The sequence below is a fragment of the Xyrauchen texanus genome, chromosome 27 (assembly GCF_025860055.1).
Source record: "Xyrauchen texanus isolate HMW12.3.18 chromosome 27, RBS_HiC_50CHRs, whole genome shotgun sequence".
NCBI lineage: Eukaryota > Metazoa > Chordata > Actinopteri > Cypriniformes > Catostomidae > Xyrauchen > Xyrauchen texanus.
This window is the reverse complement of record NC_068302.1, coordinates 38918039-38938716: the sequence shown is the minus strand read 5'-3', so window position 1 is coordinate 38938716 and position 20678 is coordinate 38918039. Positions and strand designations below refer to the sequence as shown.

General features: G+C 39.4%; 1 protein-coding gene across 1 annotated transcript in view; it reads right to left on the bottom strand.

Moving 5' to 3' along the window:
• The window catches only part of LOC127621347 (uncharacterized), a 60325-nt gene that overhangs the window by 35811 nt on the left and 3836 nt on the right, over positions 1-20678 (bottom strand). The window contains 2 exon segments of the mRNA XM_052094912.1: positions 1304-1510; positions 5779-5873. Coding sequence (XP_051950872.1) covers positions 1304-1510; positions 5779-5839 — 268 coding nt within the window. The 5' untranslated portion in view covers positions 5840-5873.

Sequence of the window (20678 nt, the reverse complement as noted above, 5' to 3'; positions counted from 1 at the left end):
TTCTCTCTGCATCATTACGGGTGCACCCCGGCTCACCCAAACCCCTTTTCTCCTTCCTCCATCTCTGCCACACACAGACACACAAACACTCTATACATAATTACAGGGCACTTGTTTGGGTGGGTCATTTTTATGGGGATATTCATTTAACAACACAATACCCCTCCCCCCTTCAATAAATTCCAGAGTACGACCCCTCCTTCACAAGCACAGGGGTAAACGGCTGCATTACCCCGCCAAGCACCTCTCCGGGAACGAGTAAAGGACACAAACAGCCTCAAAAGTGATTTCACCTCTTGGAGAAACAACAACAGGACTATCATGGTGTATTGAGTGGATAAATACATGCGGATATGGCCTCCATAGTCTAAACAAGTGGTCATAAAAAGAGGAAAACTAGTTTTAAAGCATCCAATGGTGTCTTTGTGCCATAGTAATAAAACTTTTAAAAGCTTTCAGTAACCAAGCAGCCAGTGTTCACAAATCCAACTGCATCGAAGATGATGCTTCCCTCAAATGAAGCTTTCTGAGTAGATTACTCTTAAAGGTCTTCACCCCAAATAGTGACTAGTCACTTATTGCTCTCATATTGCAAGCTTGAAAAGGACAAAAAAAAAAACACCATAAAACCAAAGTAAAGGTAATTGATCATGTACCATATTTTAAAGTCTTCTGAAGCCATGCGATCACGTTGTTTGATGAACATAATGAAATTTAAGTTGCTTTTCACAAAATGAAATTGCTGATTTGCAAGATGCACAAAAAAACTATGAGGTTTGATGTTATCGACATCTGTTTGATTTCAGTGCTTTATAAATGCTGGTCTAGAACTGGACCAAACTGATTTATGCATACTGGTTAATGCTGGTCCAGCCTGATTAATGCTGGTTAGTGCTGGTGCAGACTAATTTATTGATGGTTGGTGTTGTTTTAGCGATGGTCCAGATCTATATTGCATTCTGTTCATCACATAAATTAATTGTATCGCTTCAGAAGAATTGAAAAATAGTCATATGGCGAATGTTTATTTGGTACATTTATTGGAGCTTGGCAGTCCCTGGTCATTATGCAACACATCTCTTCTAGTGTTCCAAAAAGAAAGTCATACAGGTTTGTGATGACATAGGGGAGAGTCAATAAGAATTTTCATTTTTGGTTGAACTATTCCTTTAAATAGAATGAAATGATACATTTGTGTCTGAACTCCAAATGGCAATTAAAAGCCAAAGTCTTTAATGTCTCTCCAGCAGATTTGTGACTGAATATTAATGGGGAACTGATTTATGTTTAAGGTGACACTCACCTCTGTAGTTTGGATGCACTCGTGGTGTGTATCCGCCGAATTTAATGAGGATGGGGACGTTGTATCCCAACCGGACCCACTCCACCACATGCAAGGGGAAGAGATTCGGGGAGGTGGTCCCTTCAGATGGCGGTGTCAGGCTGCAACCCAGCTCGGCAAAACCCCCGACCCTTCCCTGGACCACTGATTCAGCACTCAGAGAGGGACCTGAGAGATTTAACAATTGACACATGAACTATGCTGGTTTATTACTGGACCAAACTGATTTATACATACTGGCTAATGCTGGTCCAGCCTGATTTAAGCTGGTTAGTGCTGGTGCAGACTGATTTATTGATGGTTGGTGTTGTTTTAGCGATGGTCCCGATTTATATTTGCTGGTTAGTGCTGGTCCAGACTGATCTATGCTTGTTTAGTGCTGGACCAAATTGATTTATACTGGTTTATGATGGTCCAGACTGATTAATACTTGTCCGGCCTGATTTAAGATGGTTAGTGCTGGTACAGACTGATTCATGCTGCTTGGTGTTGGTTTAGTGATTGTCCAGATTGATGTATGCTGTTAGCGCAGGTCCAGACTGATCTATTCTGGTTTAGTACTGGACCAAACTGATTTATACTAGTCTGGCCTGATTTTAGATGGTTAGTGCAGATCCAGACTGATTAATTCTGGTCCGGCCTCATAGAAGCTGGATAGTGCTGGTCCAGACTGATTTATGAAGTTACATGCTGGTCCAGACTGATTTATTAGTGCTAGACCAGACTGATTTCTAAATGGTAAATGTTGGTCCAAAAGAGATTTCTACAGGTTAGTGCTGGTCCAGTTTGATTTATCCTGGTTTAGTGCTGGACCAGACTGATTTCTAATGGTAAATCCTGGTCCAGACTGATTTATGCTGGTTGGTGTTGGTTTAGTGATGGTCCAGATTGCTAGATGCTGGTTAGTGCTGATCCAGACTGATTTATACTGGTTAATGCTGGTCCAGACTGATTCCAACTGATTAGTGCTGGTCCAGACTGATTTATGCTGGTTTAAGATGGTCCAGATTGATCTATACTGGTTTAGAGCTTGTTCATACTAATGTCCTGTATGCTGGTTTATTCCTAGTCCAAACTGATTTATGCTGGTAAGAGTTGGTTTGGTACTGATCTAGCTGATCAATCCGCATACCCATAGTGTTGTCCCAAGTAAGTCTAGTCTCCTAAGCAACCAAATTGGTCCAGTTGCTAGGGAGGGTAGAGTCACATGGGGTAACCTCCTCATGGTCCCTATAATGTGGTTTATTCTCGGTGGGGCACGTGGAGAGTTGAGCGTGGATGCTGCGGTGGATGCCGGATTGGTCCAAATCCGGATTTATAGATAGCCACACGCGCCATGTCTCCGTGGCAACACGCTCGACGAGCCCCGTGATAAGATGCGCCGGTTGATGCTCTCGGACGCGGAGGCTACTCACTCAACCACAAGGACTTAAAAGCACATTGGGAATTCCAAATTGGGTGAAAAATGGGAACCCCCCCAAAAAAGGAAAAGACAATAACAACAATAAATCTGTCACCTGTTTGTCACTTGACATGTGTTTTCTGTTTGTGTTCCCACTAGATCAAATACACATTGTGGTAAACATCAGTATTTGTCATTAGTCATAATTGCTGCAGTTACAATGTGTACTTAATTTGAAAAACAGCAATGTTTGGAAGGTTTGGTCTGAAATTAATTGTACTGTAAACAATACAATTAGGGAGACATTCTGCAGCCTGACTGATTGACGGACCACAGACAGGAGCGAGTGCCAATAGGAGAAAGTAAAATGGAAAATAAGATGTGACACAAAAGAAAAGGAGGGTAATGTCACAAAAACAGTAAATGGGGGTAATGCAAACCAGATTAAGGGGGGTGCTGGGGAGATGACATGCATGCTAATTAACATACAGCATGTTGTTATGTTGGATGCCTCAGTCTTTTGTTTTCTTTAATGGAACACTTTCTCTCCTTGCAGGAGACTCTTAACAGCAGTGGTTCTCAACTGGTTTCACTTCAGAATCCAGATTTTACATTGGTCATCAAGTGGCGACCCAACAGAGTACCAAAATATCAGAGTTTGATTGTACAACCATTGATGCCAGGAACAAAGGATATGCAATTTCACCTCTTTATTTTGCTACAATAACAATGCATGAACACTTGGTTAGTTGCATTTTAATATTTGAATTTATCATTGTTTTCCCCTACTGTTAATTTTTGGGTCACGAGCCACCAGTTGAGAACCACTGATCTAGACTGTGAGAAATTATGTGTAGACCCATTTGAGCGGTTTTGCACCCCAGGTCACCAACCCTTAGGTCAGATCTAACCCAGTACCTCGTCTCGCCCTGAAATTAAGGGTAATCTCTCAAAGATGACGCTTGCTGATAGAACAGAGACACATAACCCCCCTCCTATGACCCAGGACCCCCTGGGGCGCACACATGGCCAGCTATCTCGAAGAATCAAACCCCATGATGAAAACATGTCTGGAGAGAAGGGAAAATCTAAATCCCAGATTGGTCCAAATCCGGATTTATAGATTTCATTTTTTTTGCAGAGGATTTGATTGGATTCCCTCCCCCCTAAATGTTTGGGGTGTTTTCCCCCTGAATACCAGCACTAACACTCTTACTGTCCCGGGAATTTTTACTTGCCAGATTGTGAGCCATAAGGAACACAAAGGGTTGTCTGTTGTCTGAATGGTATTAACCCTTCTACCAAACGTGTTCTGTGAGCAAGCAGGGATGAACCAAACCCCTGGTGTGCTGATGAGATTGTGGTCATGCTTGTACTAAAATAATTAACCAAATCTCATAAACAAACGTTTATTTTAGACAGGACAAGTTTGGGTTTGGTGGAGGGGTGAGAACTTTAAAAACACCAGCAGAAGATTCATGGAGAGAAAGAAAACAAGACACAAATGGCAGAATAAGTTGGAAAAACTCAACTGTTGACATATGCGAAAGAACAGCATGTAATTATAGTCACAAAGCACCAAACTGCATATACAAATCGGCTATAACAAGAAAAAAAAAAACTTTGTTTTATCTGCCAGTTGGCAGGTAACTTTGTAGGAACTGCAACATAATATATGTTTAAATCGATATTTAAATGTGATAGTCTGACTCTCTACCAAGTTTTCCTGTCATTGTAATACAAATTTGAAAATGGCCACAAATTCTGCGCATGAAGCCACCAAAACAAACAGTTGAGGAACAAAATCATGATGGGTCTCAACACTGTTGTGAGAGGGGTTTATATATACACAGTATATACACCGATCAGCTACAACATTAAAACCATCTGCCTATTATTGTGTAGGTCCCCCTCATGCTACCAAAAAAGTGCCAACCTACATCTCAGAATAGCATTCTGCGATGAGATTGTATACATAGGATATAATTGTACAGGGTGGTTAAAGAAAATATAGAAATACTCAAACCAGCCCATCTAGCACCAACAATCATCCATGTGATTATCTAATCAGCCAATCATGTGGCAGCAGTGCAGTGCAGATAAGTGTCCGGAGCTTCAGTCAATGTTCACGTCAACAATCAGAATGGGGGAAAAATGTGATTTGGACCATGGCATGATTGTTGGTGTCAGATGGGTTGGTTTGAGCATTTCTGTAACTGCTGATTTCCTGGGATTTTCACACACAACGGTCTCCAGAATTTACTCCGAATGGTGCCAAAAACCAAAAACATCCAGTGAGCGTCAGTTCTGTGGACGGAAATGTCTTGTTGATGAGAGAGATCAACAGAGAATGGTCAGAATGGTACAAAATATTAGGCAGGTGTTTTTTTTGCTCTCCCCTTTTCTTCCCAATTTGGAATGCCTGATTCGCTCCAAGTCCTCACGGTGGCGTAGTGACTCTCATTTGCCTCCGTGTCTGAGACCGTCAATCCGTGCATCTTATCACGTGGCTTGTTGAGCGTGTTACCGTGGAGACGTAGCACGTTAGGATGCTCCACGCATAACTCCCCACGCACCCCAATGAGAGCGAGATTATACAGACCACGAAGTGGTTACCCCATGTGACTCTACCCTCCCTAGCAACCGGGCCAATTTGGTTGCTTAGGAGACCTGGCTGGAGTCACTCAGCACACCCTGGATTCGAACTTGTGACTCCAGGGGTGGTAGCCAGTGTCTTTAATCGCTGAGCTACAATTGGAACTTTACTGAGATATAGCCCTTGTGACAACTACCTAAAGTGACAACTAGCCCCAGTCTTTCCTATAAATACAGTTTCATGGCCGCTAAAAAAGTAAGTTATATACTTAAATAACACGTAACCACATTAAGGGTGTGGTGGAATGTTTCAGTGACTCTAGTTTTTAAATGTCGCTGCATCAGTCCAGTGACATACAGATATTAAGTGTGTCTTAAGTGTCCAAATCCTTTTTGGAATCACTGTAATTTTGGAACATGAAAAGGTGTTAATACTTACGCAGAAGACAGAGGGCGGCAGCGACGGTGACATTCAGAAGCCAGAGTCTCTTCTGTACCATGGTAAACACTCACATAACATCACACACACCCCACCTGAAACACAAAAGACACACGTACAGGTCACACCAGAGAACTCTCTGCCAATACTTCAAGAAAGAGAATCAACATGCAGAGTATTTCCTGGATTATAGTGTACATGACGCAGTTAATCTATTAAACACATTCCACTTATTCACTTCATGCACATTTCCTTATTTGGTGAATCTCACAAAACCTGTTAAGAACATTTTTAAGTCATGATTACCCTGAAAATCAATAGAAGTTGCTTTTTTTTGTGCATTACATTGTCCCTCCAGTTCTCAATAACGTAATGCAAAAGAAATAAAGACATATAATTGATATATGATGTAGCGTTGTATCATGAGCATCGCTCTATCCTGGCCCAGACACGGAATACACCCCGTGTATTACAGTAATCAGCTCTCCACAGATTGCAATAGTCCTCTCAAGTATTGTGGAGGAGTTTCCCTACAAAGTGCCAGGAAATTAAAGCAGGGGTTTGTTTAATACAACGCTGGCAAACATCCACTCGTTTGATTGAGTACCTGAAAGCAGAAATCCCTCCACCCACCTCTCTCCCACGTAAACCAAAGCCACTAATAGCAGCTTATTACTTTAAGTTAATTAAAGCAGAGGTTACAAGGGAAGGCTATTTTAGGACAGCATGCATGTTCAATTATGAACAAGATTGCACATGTGTTTTGTTGGTTGAGAATCTGAGAGAACAGAACAAATATCAAAAAATTACCAAAGCAAGTGGCATACATTTTTAAAGAAAGATAGCACAAATACACTTTTTAACTAAAACATTTTACATAAAGAAGTTTGTTAGGTTTGAAATGATAAGAACAATATAGTGTTTGAAGGGAAGACAAAAAGCATTGGACACATTGTGTTTGCCAGTCGTTAGTGGAACATGTTGATTTGATGAGTTAATGTGCTAAACTCAACCTGTGTTATACTCTAGGACACTTGTGTGAACTTGAGGGAACCTGACTTCATACACAAGGTTTGGAGGGTTACTTTAAAAAATGTATTCCACTACACAGGGCTCCAGACTACAAAAATGGCTCAACTGAAACATTAAGGCACCAAATGGCTGTTTTAAGTCGCCAAATCATATAATTGCTCCATTTAGAAAGCAGAAGAAAAGACAGCTGATAGCCCATTAATTGGAGATTTAATAAAAAGTATATACAGTTGAGAACATACGCAAGTTTGCATTCCCATTTTGTTTCATCAATGTTCAAAACCCTTTCATAATTTATTCAAATATAAGAGAGAATATATTTTTATTTAGTACTGCCCTTCAGAATCTACATAAGCAGATATTACATCAAGCATCTTGAGCAACAATGAATGTTTGCACCTTGTGTAATAGTTGTTTTTGAGTTCCTCAATTGTCCTAAGTGTCAAAAGCTGGATCTCATATCACATATGTGGTGCTGAGTTTTAATTATAAAGAAGCCAACGCTGGCTACCACCCCTGGAGTCGCGAGTTTGAATCCAGGGCGTGCTGAGCGACTCCAGCCAGGTCTCCTAAGTTGCTAGGGAGGGTAGAGTCACATGGGGTAACCTCCTCATGGTCACTATAATGTGGTTCTTGCTCTCGGTGGGGCGCGTAGTGAGTTGTGCGTGGATGCCGCGGATTGAGTCATTACGCCACCACGAGGACCTAGAGCACATTGGGAATTGGGCATTCCAAACTGGTGAGAAAAAGGGGAAATGCAAAAAAGATCTGCAATCTTATTGTACAAAATTGTTCAAAGGTTTCGGCTGTACTATTTTTATCTCCTGTATGACCGTAAAAGTATTTTTAGAGTGCAGACCTTTTTGCATTTTCATATTGATCCATAGGTCTTTGCACCCAATTAGCTGGGAGAGCGCAGTGAGTGCTTTGATTGGAGAAAAAGGGGAGGAAAACAATTTATAAAGAAGCCACATGGGACTCATATTTTGACATTTCTGCACTCCCAGTTTTGAACACATTAATGGCTGATTCACTGAGAAAGTGTCTCTGATTCTAACTGCTGACCTGAGCTCCAGAGTTCACACCCTCAGTCCTTTTCGGGTGATTCATGAAAAAGACCTGGCTCAAAAGAGTCATTGAAGATTGTTGTTGAATGTGGTGCAGCGAGCTCATCAAAACAGAATGGGTGAAAAGTGGCTCGAGACACATTGGTGGTGCGTGCTCTAAAGATGTATTCAATAACTCACAGGATGATATCTGATGAAACTGCATATGAACACACTCACAACCCGACTGTTGCCAATGGCTCTTAGAGTTTAAATTATTGTTGTAATTAATTTTGTTTAACCATTTAAGTTGCAGTCTGGAGCCCTGCTACAGATTACATAATACATGCTGTAAAATATAATTTGTAACTTTCGTTAGATTACTCAAGGTCAGTAACGTAATCTAAATACTTTGGATTACTTCTTCAGCACTGGTAGATTTTTACACTTGTATTGACTTTCAAAAATCTGCCAGTACATTAAGACAAAATACATTCTCTGAACCACCCCTGCAGTTCACGAGTTTGAATCCAGGACGTGCCGAGTGACGCCAGCCAGGGCTCCTAATCAACCAAATTGGCCCAGTTTCTAGGGAGGGTAGAGTCACATGAGGTAACCTTCTTGTGGTTGCTATAATTTGGTTCTCGCTCTCAGCGGGGCGTGTGATGAGTAGTGCATGGATGCCGCGGAGAATAGCATGAAGCCTCCACACGCGCTAGGTCTCCGCGGTAACGCGCTCAACAAACCACGTGATAAGATGCGCGGATTGATGGTCTCAGATGCGGAGGCAACTGAGACTTGTCCTCCACCACCCGGATTGAGGCGAGTTGCTACGCCACCACGAGGACTTAAGAGCACATTGGGAATTGGGCATTACAAATTGGGGAGATTTTTTTTTTTATTTAAACACATTTCTCTAATATTTTATGCAGTGCTACTTCTACAAAAAGATTAAAAAAAAACCCAAATGTATCCTTTAAGTTTTTTTTTATATTTTAACAGAAAAGCATGCAAACAAACAATGAATATGTAACTATATATATATACAGTATATTGGTGGTGTGTGTTTTTGTTTTGGATTATTTTCCAAAGATGGATGGATGCATACATGCATACATGCATATATATATATATATATATATATATATATATATATATATATATATGCAATATAATGCATGTAATTTCAAGACATCATAATTATTGTTGGAATATATGTTTTTGTACATTTTAAAACGCTAAAATGTGACCATAATTATGAAAAACTAATGATAAACATTTTTTTTTGCAATGTACCTAGTTAAAATGTCCCCTGTATAATTAACAGCATGAACTGAGATACATTTTTTTTTTTCAGATGTACGCAAAATGGATATTTTAATGGAAATGTAACCGTATAAATCGGAATGAAGTCTGGAAAATGTTATCAATACCCAGCACTTGCTGAGCTGCAATTAATGGTTAAATCAGGAATGGATGCAAAATATTCAATTGAAATAAATTGCATTTAAAATCATTTGACAGGTTTAATAGAAAATAATGTACAGTATGAGATGAAATTGAGAAAAAAAGCACATGTATGAGGGAGAAAGACTGAAATATGGAGGTGTAACTACAAAAGACTGTACGACACCTCCATATTTCAGTCTTTCTCTTTGGATTATTTTCCAAAGATGGATGGATGCATGCATGCATACATGCATAAATATATATATATATATATATATATATATGCAATATAATGCATGTCATTTCAAGACATCATAATTATTGTTGGAATATATGTTTTTGTACATTTTAAAACGCTAAAATGTGACCATAAAACGACACCTCTAGTTCCTCAGTTCTCTTTTGCATGATATAAATTTCACCCCTGGAATGCAAATATATCTTAATATTCTCATTGAAAGAAATTGAGTTTTGCATCTCTTATGTAACATGTACAAGGCCCCTTTAGACTCATGACAAAAGGGCAGCTTTGTGCAGAATTTGACAAGAATTCGATTTCTGTACAAAATGAGTCTCGGCTACTTTTGCCGTACAATTTCCGTGAACAAAAAACACAATGTCTGTGACATGAACGGAAATATCATGTTTAAGATCAATACATTCCTAGAGAGAATTAAATGAAATATATTTTATGCCAAACCATAAATGTAATATTTTCTGGCTGACCAAACCAGAAATCAATTTATCCAGGATTTGAAAATGGCTTTGCTGAAATCTTATCATGTGAACGCATGTGCTGAGATCCAAAAGTCATAATTCCAGTGTAGGGGTGTGTAATGCCTCTGTTCGGGAACCAGTACTTTTTTTTGCCTGTGTAAAGGCCTCAAACAGATTTAGAGCAGTAGGAACTGATCAGGGCAGGTCATTGTGTCCCTCTCTGTGGAGTCTCTAAGCAGACGGGCTGTTGAACAAGGCCTCCTTTCAAGTGTCTTTGAGTGAGAGAGCAGAGCAAGCAGTCAGCACATGCAGAAAAAGACAGACAGAGAGTAAAGCCTGTGTTTAAAGATGGGAGAGGACAGGAGAAAAATAGACCTTCTGTCCCATCGGCAGGGGTGGTTTGTTTTTGTTTTGGCTTGTTTTCCAATACAAGTATCTAATTTAAAACAATGTGCATTTACATTCAAAATACACTTACTGTATATTTAAGATACATTCTCTGAAAGCATCTACATTTTTTATATGTTGCTTCTCAAGTAAATGTATCTTGTTTTAAGAATTTTAGACCATTTTAAATGGAAAAGATGACAAACACACTTGATAACAAGGATTTTTTGCAGAGATTTTTTTACTGAGTTAAACTTAATAAAAAGTAATTCAGTGAATGTCATTTAGAGGTATTTTTAAAAGACGATATTGTCCTCTTTATTGTTAGGAAGCACATTTAAGACAGCCTTTTAACTCGGGACATAAGCAGAATAATCGGTTAAGAGCTAATGATTAATCACTGCAATAATCACCCGGATAGTCAAATAATCGTTAGATTAGTCGATTATCAAAATAATCGTTAGTTGCAGCTCTAATGGTGGAAAAAAAAATTCTGACATTTTATTTATCTGAGCTATAAAGTGCTTATTTTTAGTGCCCGTTGTTGTGATTGGCAATCAATAGAAATTGAAAATGAAAATGAAATCAATGAGCCGGTGTGTTGTGGTGTGGAGTGTTGCGGGCCGGGTTTGGTGGGCCACTCTGGGCCAGAAAGTCCAAGGCTATTTTTTTAGTCACAGTCCTCCCCTGCCCATGGGTCTCCAGGTGTGTCCAACTCAGAACCGCGGCCATCTGCCGAGAAGGGGAGGAGTAATTTCCATCAGGGGCTGGAGGACTAGCTGCCGTCTGTGGGGTGACGGGCTGGCGTGGTTGAAAACTGGGCGACAGCACATCTGGGAGCCTTTCCCTCTCCCCATGTCTCTCCCCCAGGTAAGCTGGAGGCGGGATGGACCAGGGCACTGTCTCCCCTTCAGAGCCGGGGGTGGAGTGTGTCAAGGAGGAGGGCGTGGCTGGGCAGTAATGGAGCATGGCCGGTGCTGAATCAGCTGATCAGAGGGAGAGTGAGATAAAGGGCAGCCGGAGATGCTGGTTTGAGAGAAAGAGAGAAGATGCACGCGACCGCGTTGCATATGTGTCTGTATTTGTTTATGTTGGTTTTATGTTGAGTTTTATCATTACATTTTCTGTTTACGGTTCAGCCGGTTCCCGCCTCCTCCTTGCCCGTCCTTGAACTGTTACAGTGCTGTTCTGGCCAAACTTAACTAAAACCCTCAACGCAACCTGCGAGATCACATACTTTTGTACATTTCAGAGTCTTTCCTGGAACTTTGTATTGTGACACTTCTCATGTTAATGTCTCCCAAGGATGAATCATTTGTGTTGTAGTATTCCTCATTTGTAAGTAGGCCTGCACAATTAATCATATAACCGCAATTACGTTTTTCTTCAGGATAACGTAAGCCGAAATTACAGCCATCTTAAATTTCAAATTGTTTATTTACATGATAGGCTTTGTTGATGGATGATAGACCAAATCAAAAGCTCTTTTGAAGTAAATCTTTACCTCGACTGACCTATCAGGTTCTCTTCAGAAGTTCGCCACTGATAAATCACCATTTCACTTTCGAGCATGCTCTGAAATACAGAACCACAGAAGTGTACGAGTATCATATGTCCTTTATGTGCGCCGCTCTGATCTGTAGTGTATTACACATGAGGCTCAACATCATAATACAATGTTTCTGAGGTCTCGGAGCAGTTCTGTGATTGATGCACACGAATTCCAACCCGTGCGCTGATTGGTTTTGTAGACGGAGGAGGTCAAATCACCATGTATGGAAGGAGCACAAAGGTGGTTCTCAACTAAAACTAAACACAGAAATAAACGCACACACACACACAAACACACACACACATACTTCAGTTACATAAATATACTACTATTGTATATTGCATTAATAATAATATTCATTAAAAAGTGTGAACACCCTACAGAGTAAAGGCCTGTTCACACCAAATCCGTGACGATTTTGCAAGATGAATGTCTGACAGAAGATCCATTCACACCAAGCCCGTAACATTTTTTTACTGAAAAATGTCACTCCTGTACAGTAGGCGGCGCTGTTACAGTACATGTATGTCCACACCGTCAGCGTCACACTGTTAATGCATTTATTTACTTACCATGTACTTTCCATGGTGTTGATGCATTTTGAGGAGTATATAATCTGTGTTTTTATGCGAGTGAGATGAATAAAGAGCACGGTTTCACATTTATTTGCACGTGTATTTTGAAACATGTTGGTCTATATTACAGACTCACAAACTCAACTACTCTTTATAATGCCTGAATAATGCAACACAAGGTACAGTGATATAAATACACATGGAATAATGTATTTCATTGATAATAACAGGTACAGTATAAAATACGATGCATATATTAAAACTAATATAAAAGAAAACACTGCTCACATTCTATGCTTATATAAAATTATTGCAATACTTTGTTATATTGTCCTTGCAATAGAAATATCAGTATGGATCTGCAATTCATTTGTCTAAAACATTGCATGAAACAAATCTTTTTAAGGGATATTTTAATATGAGCTTAGTGCAAATTAACTTGCTGAACCTCACTGCTGTTTTTAATGCCATGAGAACATACAGGGACATTGATATACATATTAAATAATGTACATTACGACAAAACACCATAAGCAGACTCAAAAACAGACTACGTTTATGTTTGCAGTACAAAGGGTTTATGAATTGCATGAATCATTTTCAGTGTATATCAGCTGCACGAACAATGTGTGTTTGCCAGTTGATTAGCGCCGCCAACGTGTTGGATTGAGCAGCTGCAGCGACTCTGGAAAAATTACAAAAAAAAAAGTATTTTCTCTTTGGTCTGTCAGTTTTCATCACAGTCCGATGAACAAAAAAATAAAGAAAAATCAGACTCTCCGTAAAAAAACCTATGGATTGCCGGCGGACGGTTTGTCGGACCTGCTGTGAACAGCGCTGTAGGAATCCATTGTTATGTTTCAAAGGGTCGTTCAAAACGAACAATCGCACCAAAAAACGGGTTTGGAGAAAACGGGCCAAGACTCTTATTTTGGCAGTAAAGCATGGGCAAAACATGACTTAATTTTGGTCAAAAGGAATTATTTACTAGTTTGTAGATTTAACACCATGTTAACATGGGAGCTGCTGTTTAATGTTATTTATTTTCTTTTAAAATTGATATCCAAGCAGGTGGCAACAGTGATTTTTTGTCCAAATCGTACAGCCCTGTAATATATAAAAATAGCCCTCGAATGATAGAATGATCATGAGTAACATTTCAAGAAAAATAATTGAGATTATCATTTTAACCATTATCGTGCAGCCATAAGTCGCTTTGTATCAAAAAAACATCTGCTAAATCAGTAGATCTCAATCACAGTCCTAGGGAAATATCCAAAACGTGCGATGCCAGGACCTAATTTCGAATGTCTACATTTTAAACAAAAGAAATAGTATTTTTTTTTAAATATACATTTTCAAAATATTTTAAGAAGACTATATTCATAAGTCTTAGAGGAAAGCTGCTTTATTCTACATGTTGCGTTGAGTGTGAGTCTGAAATGTAGGATGGCAGGGGAACGGTCAATAATATTATAATATCAATAATAAAATTCAAAGTGAAAACTGATTGGACATTTCTGTAATATTCATCATTGGTCGGAGAAACTATAACCCAACCCTAACCCTAACCCTAACAATCAGGTAGCGCTTTACCTAAAAAGATCAATGGCTCACCCATGACATCCTACGTTTCGGATATCCACGTGCTGGGTGGACATTCATGAGTGCCGACATATCGAGATCATGCGAGCAGTTGAAAATTACTCTCATTCAGGGTTTGGTAAAAACGTTAATTCTTCATTCATCAAGATCTTCATTTGAAGATCCCCAATATTGATTCTTACATTCCCAAGATTGAGCTTTTACTTTAGAGTTTAGTTTTGTTGATTACTATATCTGTTTGATAAATAGTAATTGAACTGCATAGTTTGGGCCCTGTTGTAAATTTTAGAAATGCATATTTCCGTAATGTACAAAGTTACACAGTTAGAACAAAGTTCCCTGTATAATTTACAGCATTAGATTAGTTTCTATCATATGTTATTAGCAAAATGGACATTATATCTGAAATATTCAAGAGCTTGTGAATCAGAATCAAATGACCTGATTGACTTATAAAGCCATCGGTAAATATAAACTTCTGCTTTTGTTTGATGCTTGATCTACACGGCTATATTTCAATGCAACATGAACACAAATATTACTGAGTTCACCTTGGAGTCAAAGAAACCATACAGCTATTTGCTCTTTCATGCCAGCCTAAGCTTATTAAAAACTGTGCCATCTGTTACGGACCTAACTGTACCCACACGGACTGCTAACAGTCTCAACCTAGCTTGCACAGCTCTGGAGTTTCAGACTTATCTGCTTGGTTAGTTCAATTGACTAAAACCAGAAACTTTAAACAACATGCGAGTGACACAGTTACTCGCGATCTTGTTCATCTTGGGTTTGCAGCTTTCCAATAACAATAATAATCATGATCTGCTAATGTAATTAAAAACATACCAGTGACGTGTCATGACAAATGCTCTTCTGCACTTTCACACATGATCATCAAGTTTGTTGTGTCTACAAGCGAACACCAAGGCTGTACATGGAAGTCCTCTGGCTAAGCTGTTTGCTGGGACACTTGCCATTTTGATCGCATTAGAAACGGCGCACTCGGTTTATCCTCGCCATAGGTGGCATGTCAAATGTGTAGACTCTGAGCAAGGTGCTGCTAAGTGTTTATTCTTGAAGGTTCCCTGATCACATTTCAGAATATTTAAAGGTGAACCGGTGGGTTAACGAAGCACACAACACCCCGCTGAAAGGACCAACCTGAAAATAGAAGGGTGAATCTCTTAATCAGAGTTATAAAGTTTAATAAGTTTACCTGTGCATTAGAGACAATACCTGTTTAAAGTGTCCGGTCTGTCCAAATGCACAAAACAAACGTTTGCAATTACAACTAAAAGTGTTGTAAGTGCCATGTTATGCCCATCATATTAAATTCTACAAATGGCCAATAGCGATTTTGGGAAAATTTAGAACTAATTGGCACAAACAAAATAATCTAGAGGAGCGAATTCATTTTTAGCATAACCACACATAACACCACAGCAGAATTTACAAAGATTTTGGGGATTTTTTTTTACATAATGATTTTTAAAATAATCAGACATGGGTAGGTTTACTTGCCAACATGCACAAATGACTGACAAACATGCAAATGGATTGTGTTATGACATTTTTTATTTTGTTCATACTTTTTCTTAAGATAAACATACATTTTGACGAAAGACAAAATATGAACTGCCATGGACACACATTTACAGAGTACTCCATTATTTTGTAGAGGGGGGTCAAAATGACAATTTTCGCCTATGATTTTGGAGCAAAACTAGAAGTCAGAACAATCTCCTATGAAAGACGACAGCGTCATTATTTTATATTTACACAGAGAGAAACTGTAGGTAGGTCTATTACTAAATTTCAATAATATTATATAAATATAATATTCCAATAATGTGTCCAAAAATGGGAAAAAACACTTTTATTGTGTTGTCGTTCCAAAGTTGGAGGTGCTATAACTGCAGAACTGTTAAAGATATCTTAATATCCTTTTTGAACAAACTTTTCTTTTTGTAACTTCATTTTTAAAGCCCTATGTGGTTGAATCCCAGAGATATGTGGCTCTCAATGTGGCACCATCCATTTCTACATTTTACCCATTTTTAATGGTCGAAAGCCAAATGTGGGTCACATGGTATGAAGCTAGTTTTTCTCGTCCAACAAAGAATGGTCTAAAGTACAATGTTGAAACTAGAAATGTACCTTTTAGTACACGACCTGTAGTTTTGCTCCAAAATCATAGGCAGAAATTGTCATTTTGACCCCCCTCTACAAAATAATGGATTAATCCATAAATACTGATCCATGGCATTTCATATTTTGGCTTTCATCATCATTTATGTATATCGTTTACCAGTCTTTTTTTAAATTATTTATCAAAAACATTATTTTGAGCCAGGGATCTTTGGTTGATTTAACACAGAATGAACCAAATTCATGCGTTTTCTGTAGTACAGAGAGGTAAATCACCGTACACCTGCTTTCTACCACAGTGAATTATATGGACTGCTCGTAACAGAGACAGCCTGATAAGCAGCTGTATTATTCTCCAGCTAATCCAGGATGATCCCGCCTGATACAGGGTGCGAGAGCAGGCCAGGCACTATGACCCCGGTCAAAGGAAGGACAGGAAGCTAATGCCACTCTGGTGATCTTCCTGTGGCATTACGGAGGCATTTCTGCTTTGTTACTGGAATTATCATGGGTAATATGAACAAAACCCCAAATCCTAAGAACCAAACTTCAGCACCATGCAATTCGTCCCAAATCGTTTATGCTTTAGAATGATACCTTACCTTCCTGTCTAGGTAATAAGGGCTCATTAGGACTAATTTTGCTTGTTCTTAATACCTTTTCTCACTTTAGGAACCCTCAGGGAAGATTTTTTATGATCTGTTCCTGCTGCTCAGATCCCCAATGACCAATCAGAGCAATCATGGCAGATGTTAATCTAATAGAAACCAGACTCAACACAAAATATAATGTGACGACCAGTCAGTGGTTGTAATACACAGTAACTCCAAAATGTATTCTTTCACTCTATATTTTGTGTTATAAATTTTTAAGCTTTTTTTAGTATTCTGATGTTGCATGCTATATCTCAGCAACATGCTAATGCCTAACTCTATTGGAATCAACTGGGAGTCGACAGTGCACTAGGAGCGCTTATGAAGTGTTACATTTACATTTACATTTATGCATTTGGCAGACGCTTTTATCCAAAGCGTCTTACAGTGCACTTATTACAGGGACAATCCACCCGGAGCAACCTGGAGTTAAGTACCTTGCTCAAGGACACAATGGTGGAGGCTGTGAGGATCGAACCAGCGATCTTCTGATTAACAGTTATGCGCTTTAGACCACTACACCACCACCACTCCATGTGTTGCTCAGAAGTCAGTCACGCCTGAGAGTCCAGTTAGGATGCTCCCTTGGAAGGAAGCTAATTTCTAGAGCTAAATTCTAGGATGGCAGGACATTTGGGAAATTCTGTCATTATTTACTCACCTTCAGGTTGTTCTAAACCTGTATGACTTTTTCTTCCATGGATCAAAACTGGACATTTGTGGCCACGTCCACACTTCATTTTGCTACGTTTACACGTCTCATCCACACTAGAATGGCGTTTTCCTCCCAGTGACTAAACAATCAAATTCACACTGGCCTTTCATTGCAGCAAACAAAACTTATAAACATATTTATAACAAAGCAAGCAATGACAATTTGTTACATAGTTTAACTGCTGTGAAAAAACAAACATGTCGTAAAGAGAAAATTTTCAAGTAGAACGAAGGATACGTTTACACGACAACGTTGTACTAAAAATGGAAAAGCTAGCATACAGGCGACAACGTTGTCAAAACGATCCCAGTTCACACGGATCTGCGAAAACGACTTAAACGCTGTATTATGCATTACAGGCCAGAAGTGGGCGATGTCACTTTGTAAAGAAACACTACGCGGCTGCGCGCATAATTACTCTTCCACATAGCGGTAAATACAAACAATGAAGATGTGAAATTATCGAGCAATTTTGTCTGGATGGACAATGAGGTTGCGTTATTACTACAAGTGACCCTGGACTATAAAGCATGCCACCTTTTTAAGGACTCCAACTGGTGATTTCAAGTTGGTCTGTTCGCCCTGGAGGTATGGAAGTTCATGCCTATAGACTGAACACGTAATACGTGTGCACATGACGGCATCATTTTCACAAATTCACGTTTTCGTATGTTTACACAGAGACGATAAAGGCATCGTTTTCAAAAACTTGCACTTTGAAACCCATTTTCAAACGTTTGCATTTTCAGGCCCCAAAACGCTGTTGTCGTGTAAACGAACAGCCAAAATGCAAAAAAACTAATTCCGTCTGTAGTTGAAAACGTTGTCGTGTAAATGGCCCTGTGGCAGGGCGGAGGGCGGGCCGGGTTGTGATTATACACAGCCGGTCCCTTATCAGGCTAATTAAGCCTCCAAGAGGGATAAAGGCCGATGGCAGACGGTGGTGCGACGAGAGAGAGATCATTTACGGACATGTCCGTTGTGTGTGTGTTTGTCTTTTGTTTAAGTTATTCATTAAAATATAATTTATGTCATCAAGCCTGTTCTCGCCTCATTCCCATTGAACTACAGGCCCCTAAAAGGAATGCTGTAATTGACCCTTTTCTCGATTGATTCAGTTGTGCAGCCCTACGAGGAGGAGGGCGGGGCTGGGCCATGTGTGTGCACAGCCGGCCCCCAATTGGGCTAATCAGCCGAGGAGAGGGATAAGGTCAGCCGGATGCGGCAGTTCAGCCTTATCCCTCTCCTCAGCTGATTAGCCCGATTGGGGCCCGGCTGTGCGCACTCACGGCCTGGCCCCGCCCTCCTCGTCACAGCAGAATGTTAGCCTCAGTCACATTTACATTAAGCATTTGGCAGACGCTTTTATCCAAAGTGACATACAGCGCATTCAAGATATACATTTCATCAGATAGTTTATTCTCTGCGATTCAATCCCATGATCTTGGCATCTTGCTCTACCAGTTGATCTACCCTTTAGTTTGGACAATGCAATTGTGCAAGTGAATGGTGACTAACGTTCAGCTAAACATTTCCTTTTGTGTTCCATGGAAGATAGAAAGTCATATGTATTTGCAACTGCATGAGGGTGAGAGAAGGATGACAGAATTTTCAGTTTTGGGTGAACTAACCCTTTAAGTGGCATCTTGGCATGCACCCAGCGCAAAACAACTCAACTTTAAGACATGATAACGCATTTGCACAGGCACACTGCACTTGTTTTGCACTCATGGAAAGTCTGATGCCAAACAGAGCTTAAATAGCTTTTGATTTCTTTATACACCAGCTAGAGCTTTTGATTTATTTCTCTCTAATGCCTCATATAAAATGAAATGCATCCACTACCACCCTGGTAGATCTGCTGTGAAGTAATACCACTGACCTGGGTAGGGCTGACACAGGTAAGGTCTCACTTAAGTTTGGGTGTAAAGTTCAAACTAAGGGCTTAGTAACTAAAAGTCAGTACTTAATTTAGTTGCATTACCTGTTCTTAACATAAGACTAAGCTATTAGGTTGTAAGCCCTCAGTAGATCAAAGTTTATTCGCATAAAATTACGTTTAACTTTATTGATTTAATAAGCAGCCTGCAAATTTGTAAACCTTTTTGTCTCATGTACAAAAGGCAATAAATAAATATTCACAACAGACTTTAAAATTGAATATTTATTGTACTATCCTATATATTATGTACGTGCTGTATATTTTGTAACAGTGCACATCAGTGACACGAAATGATGCAAACAGGAATGTGTACCGTGTAGATCATTTTTTAATGTGTAAATATTGTTCTCTCTCGTAAATGTAAACAAGTAAGTGTAAATGTCATCATCATCATCATCATACATGTCTAAAGGATTGAAGTCTGTCGCACAAAACATAAGCTCATTGATGTCATTTAATCAGTTTAATTTATATTCCAACCACTACTCCTGGTCGGGGGCTTCCTTAAATAATTTGTTTACATATGTTTTACCTAAGTTTAAAGGTGCAACGCTAAAATATTTAGTAGTGCATAATTGTAGCTTAGTGCCCATTTACGCCCCAAATAGGCTAAGTTGTAACTTATGCGCAGGTGGTGCAACTGGCCCCTGGTCTTGTGACTTCCTCATGCATGAACGAGGCGTGATCGCAGCATTACCTTGAGCCCGCACACAATGCTCCCATTTATACCCTGTAGCAATACAAGTGACAGAAGTAATCTCTTTCCAAGTTATGTGCATGCTTTTAGCTCTAAATGCCTGTAATCCAGTGCAGAAAGACAACTTGTATAGAATGCAAACATATACTAGACTTTGTTTTCATTTTCTGAAGGAAACGTTACCCTTTTTTATTGTCTGCCAGATACAAATCTGATGGGTCATTCCCTGTCAACTCAACCACAGCCAGGGGCAAAAATGAACTTTTCTATTAAGGGTCATATTTGCCCCCTGGATTTGATTTTCAGTGGCATTTTACACCATTATAGAGCTCCCCCCCAATAACGATTAAAAAAAAAAAAAGGTGTCATCCTTCCGTGTGAC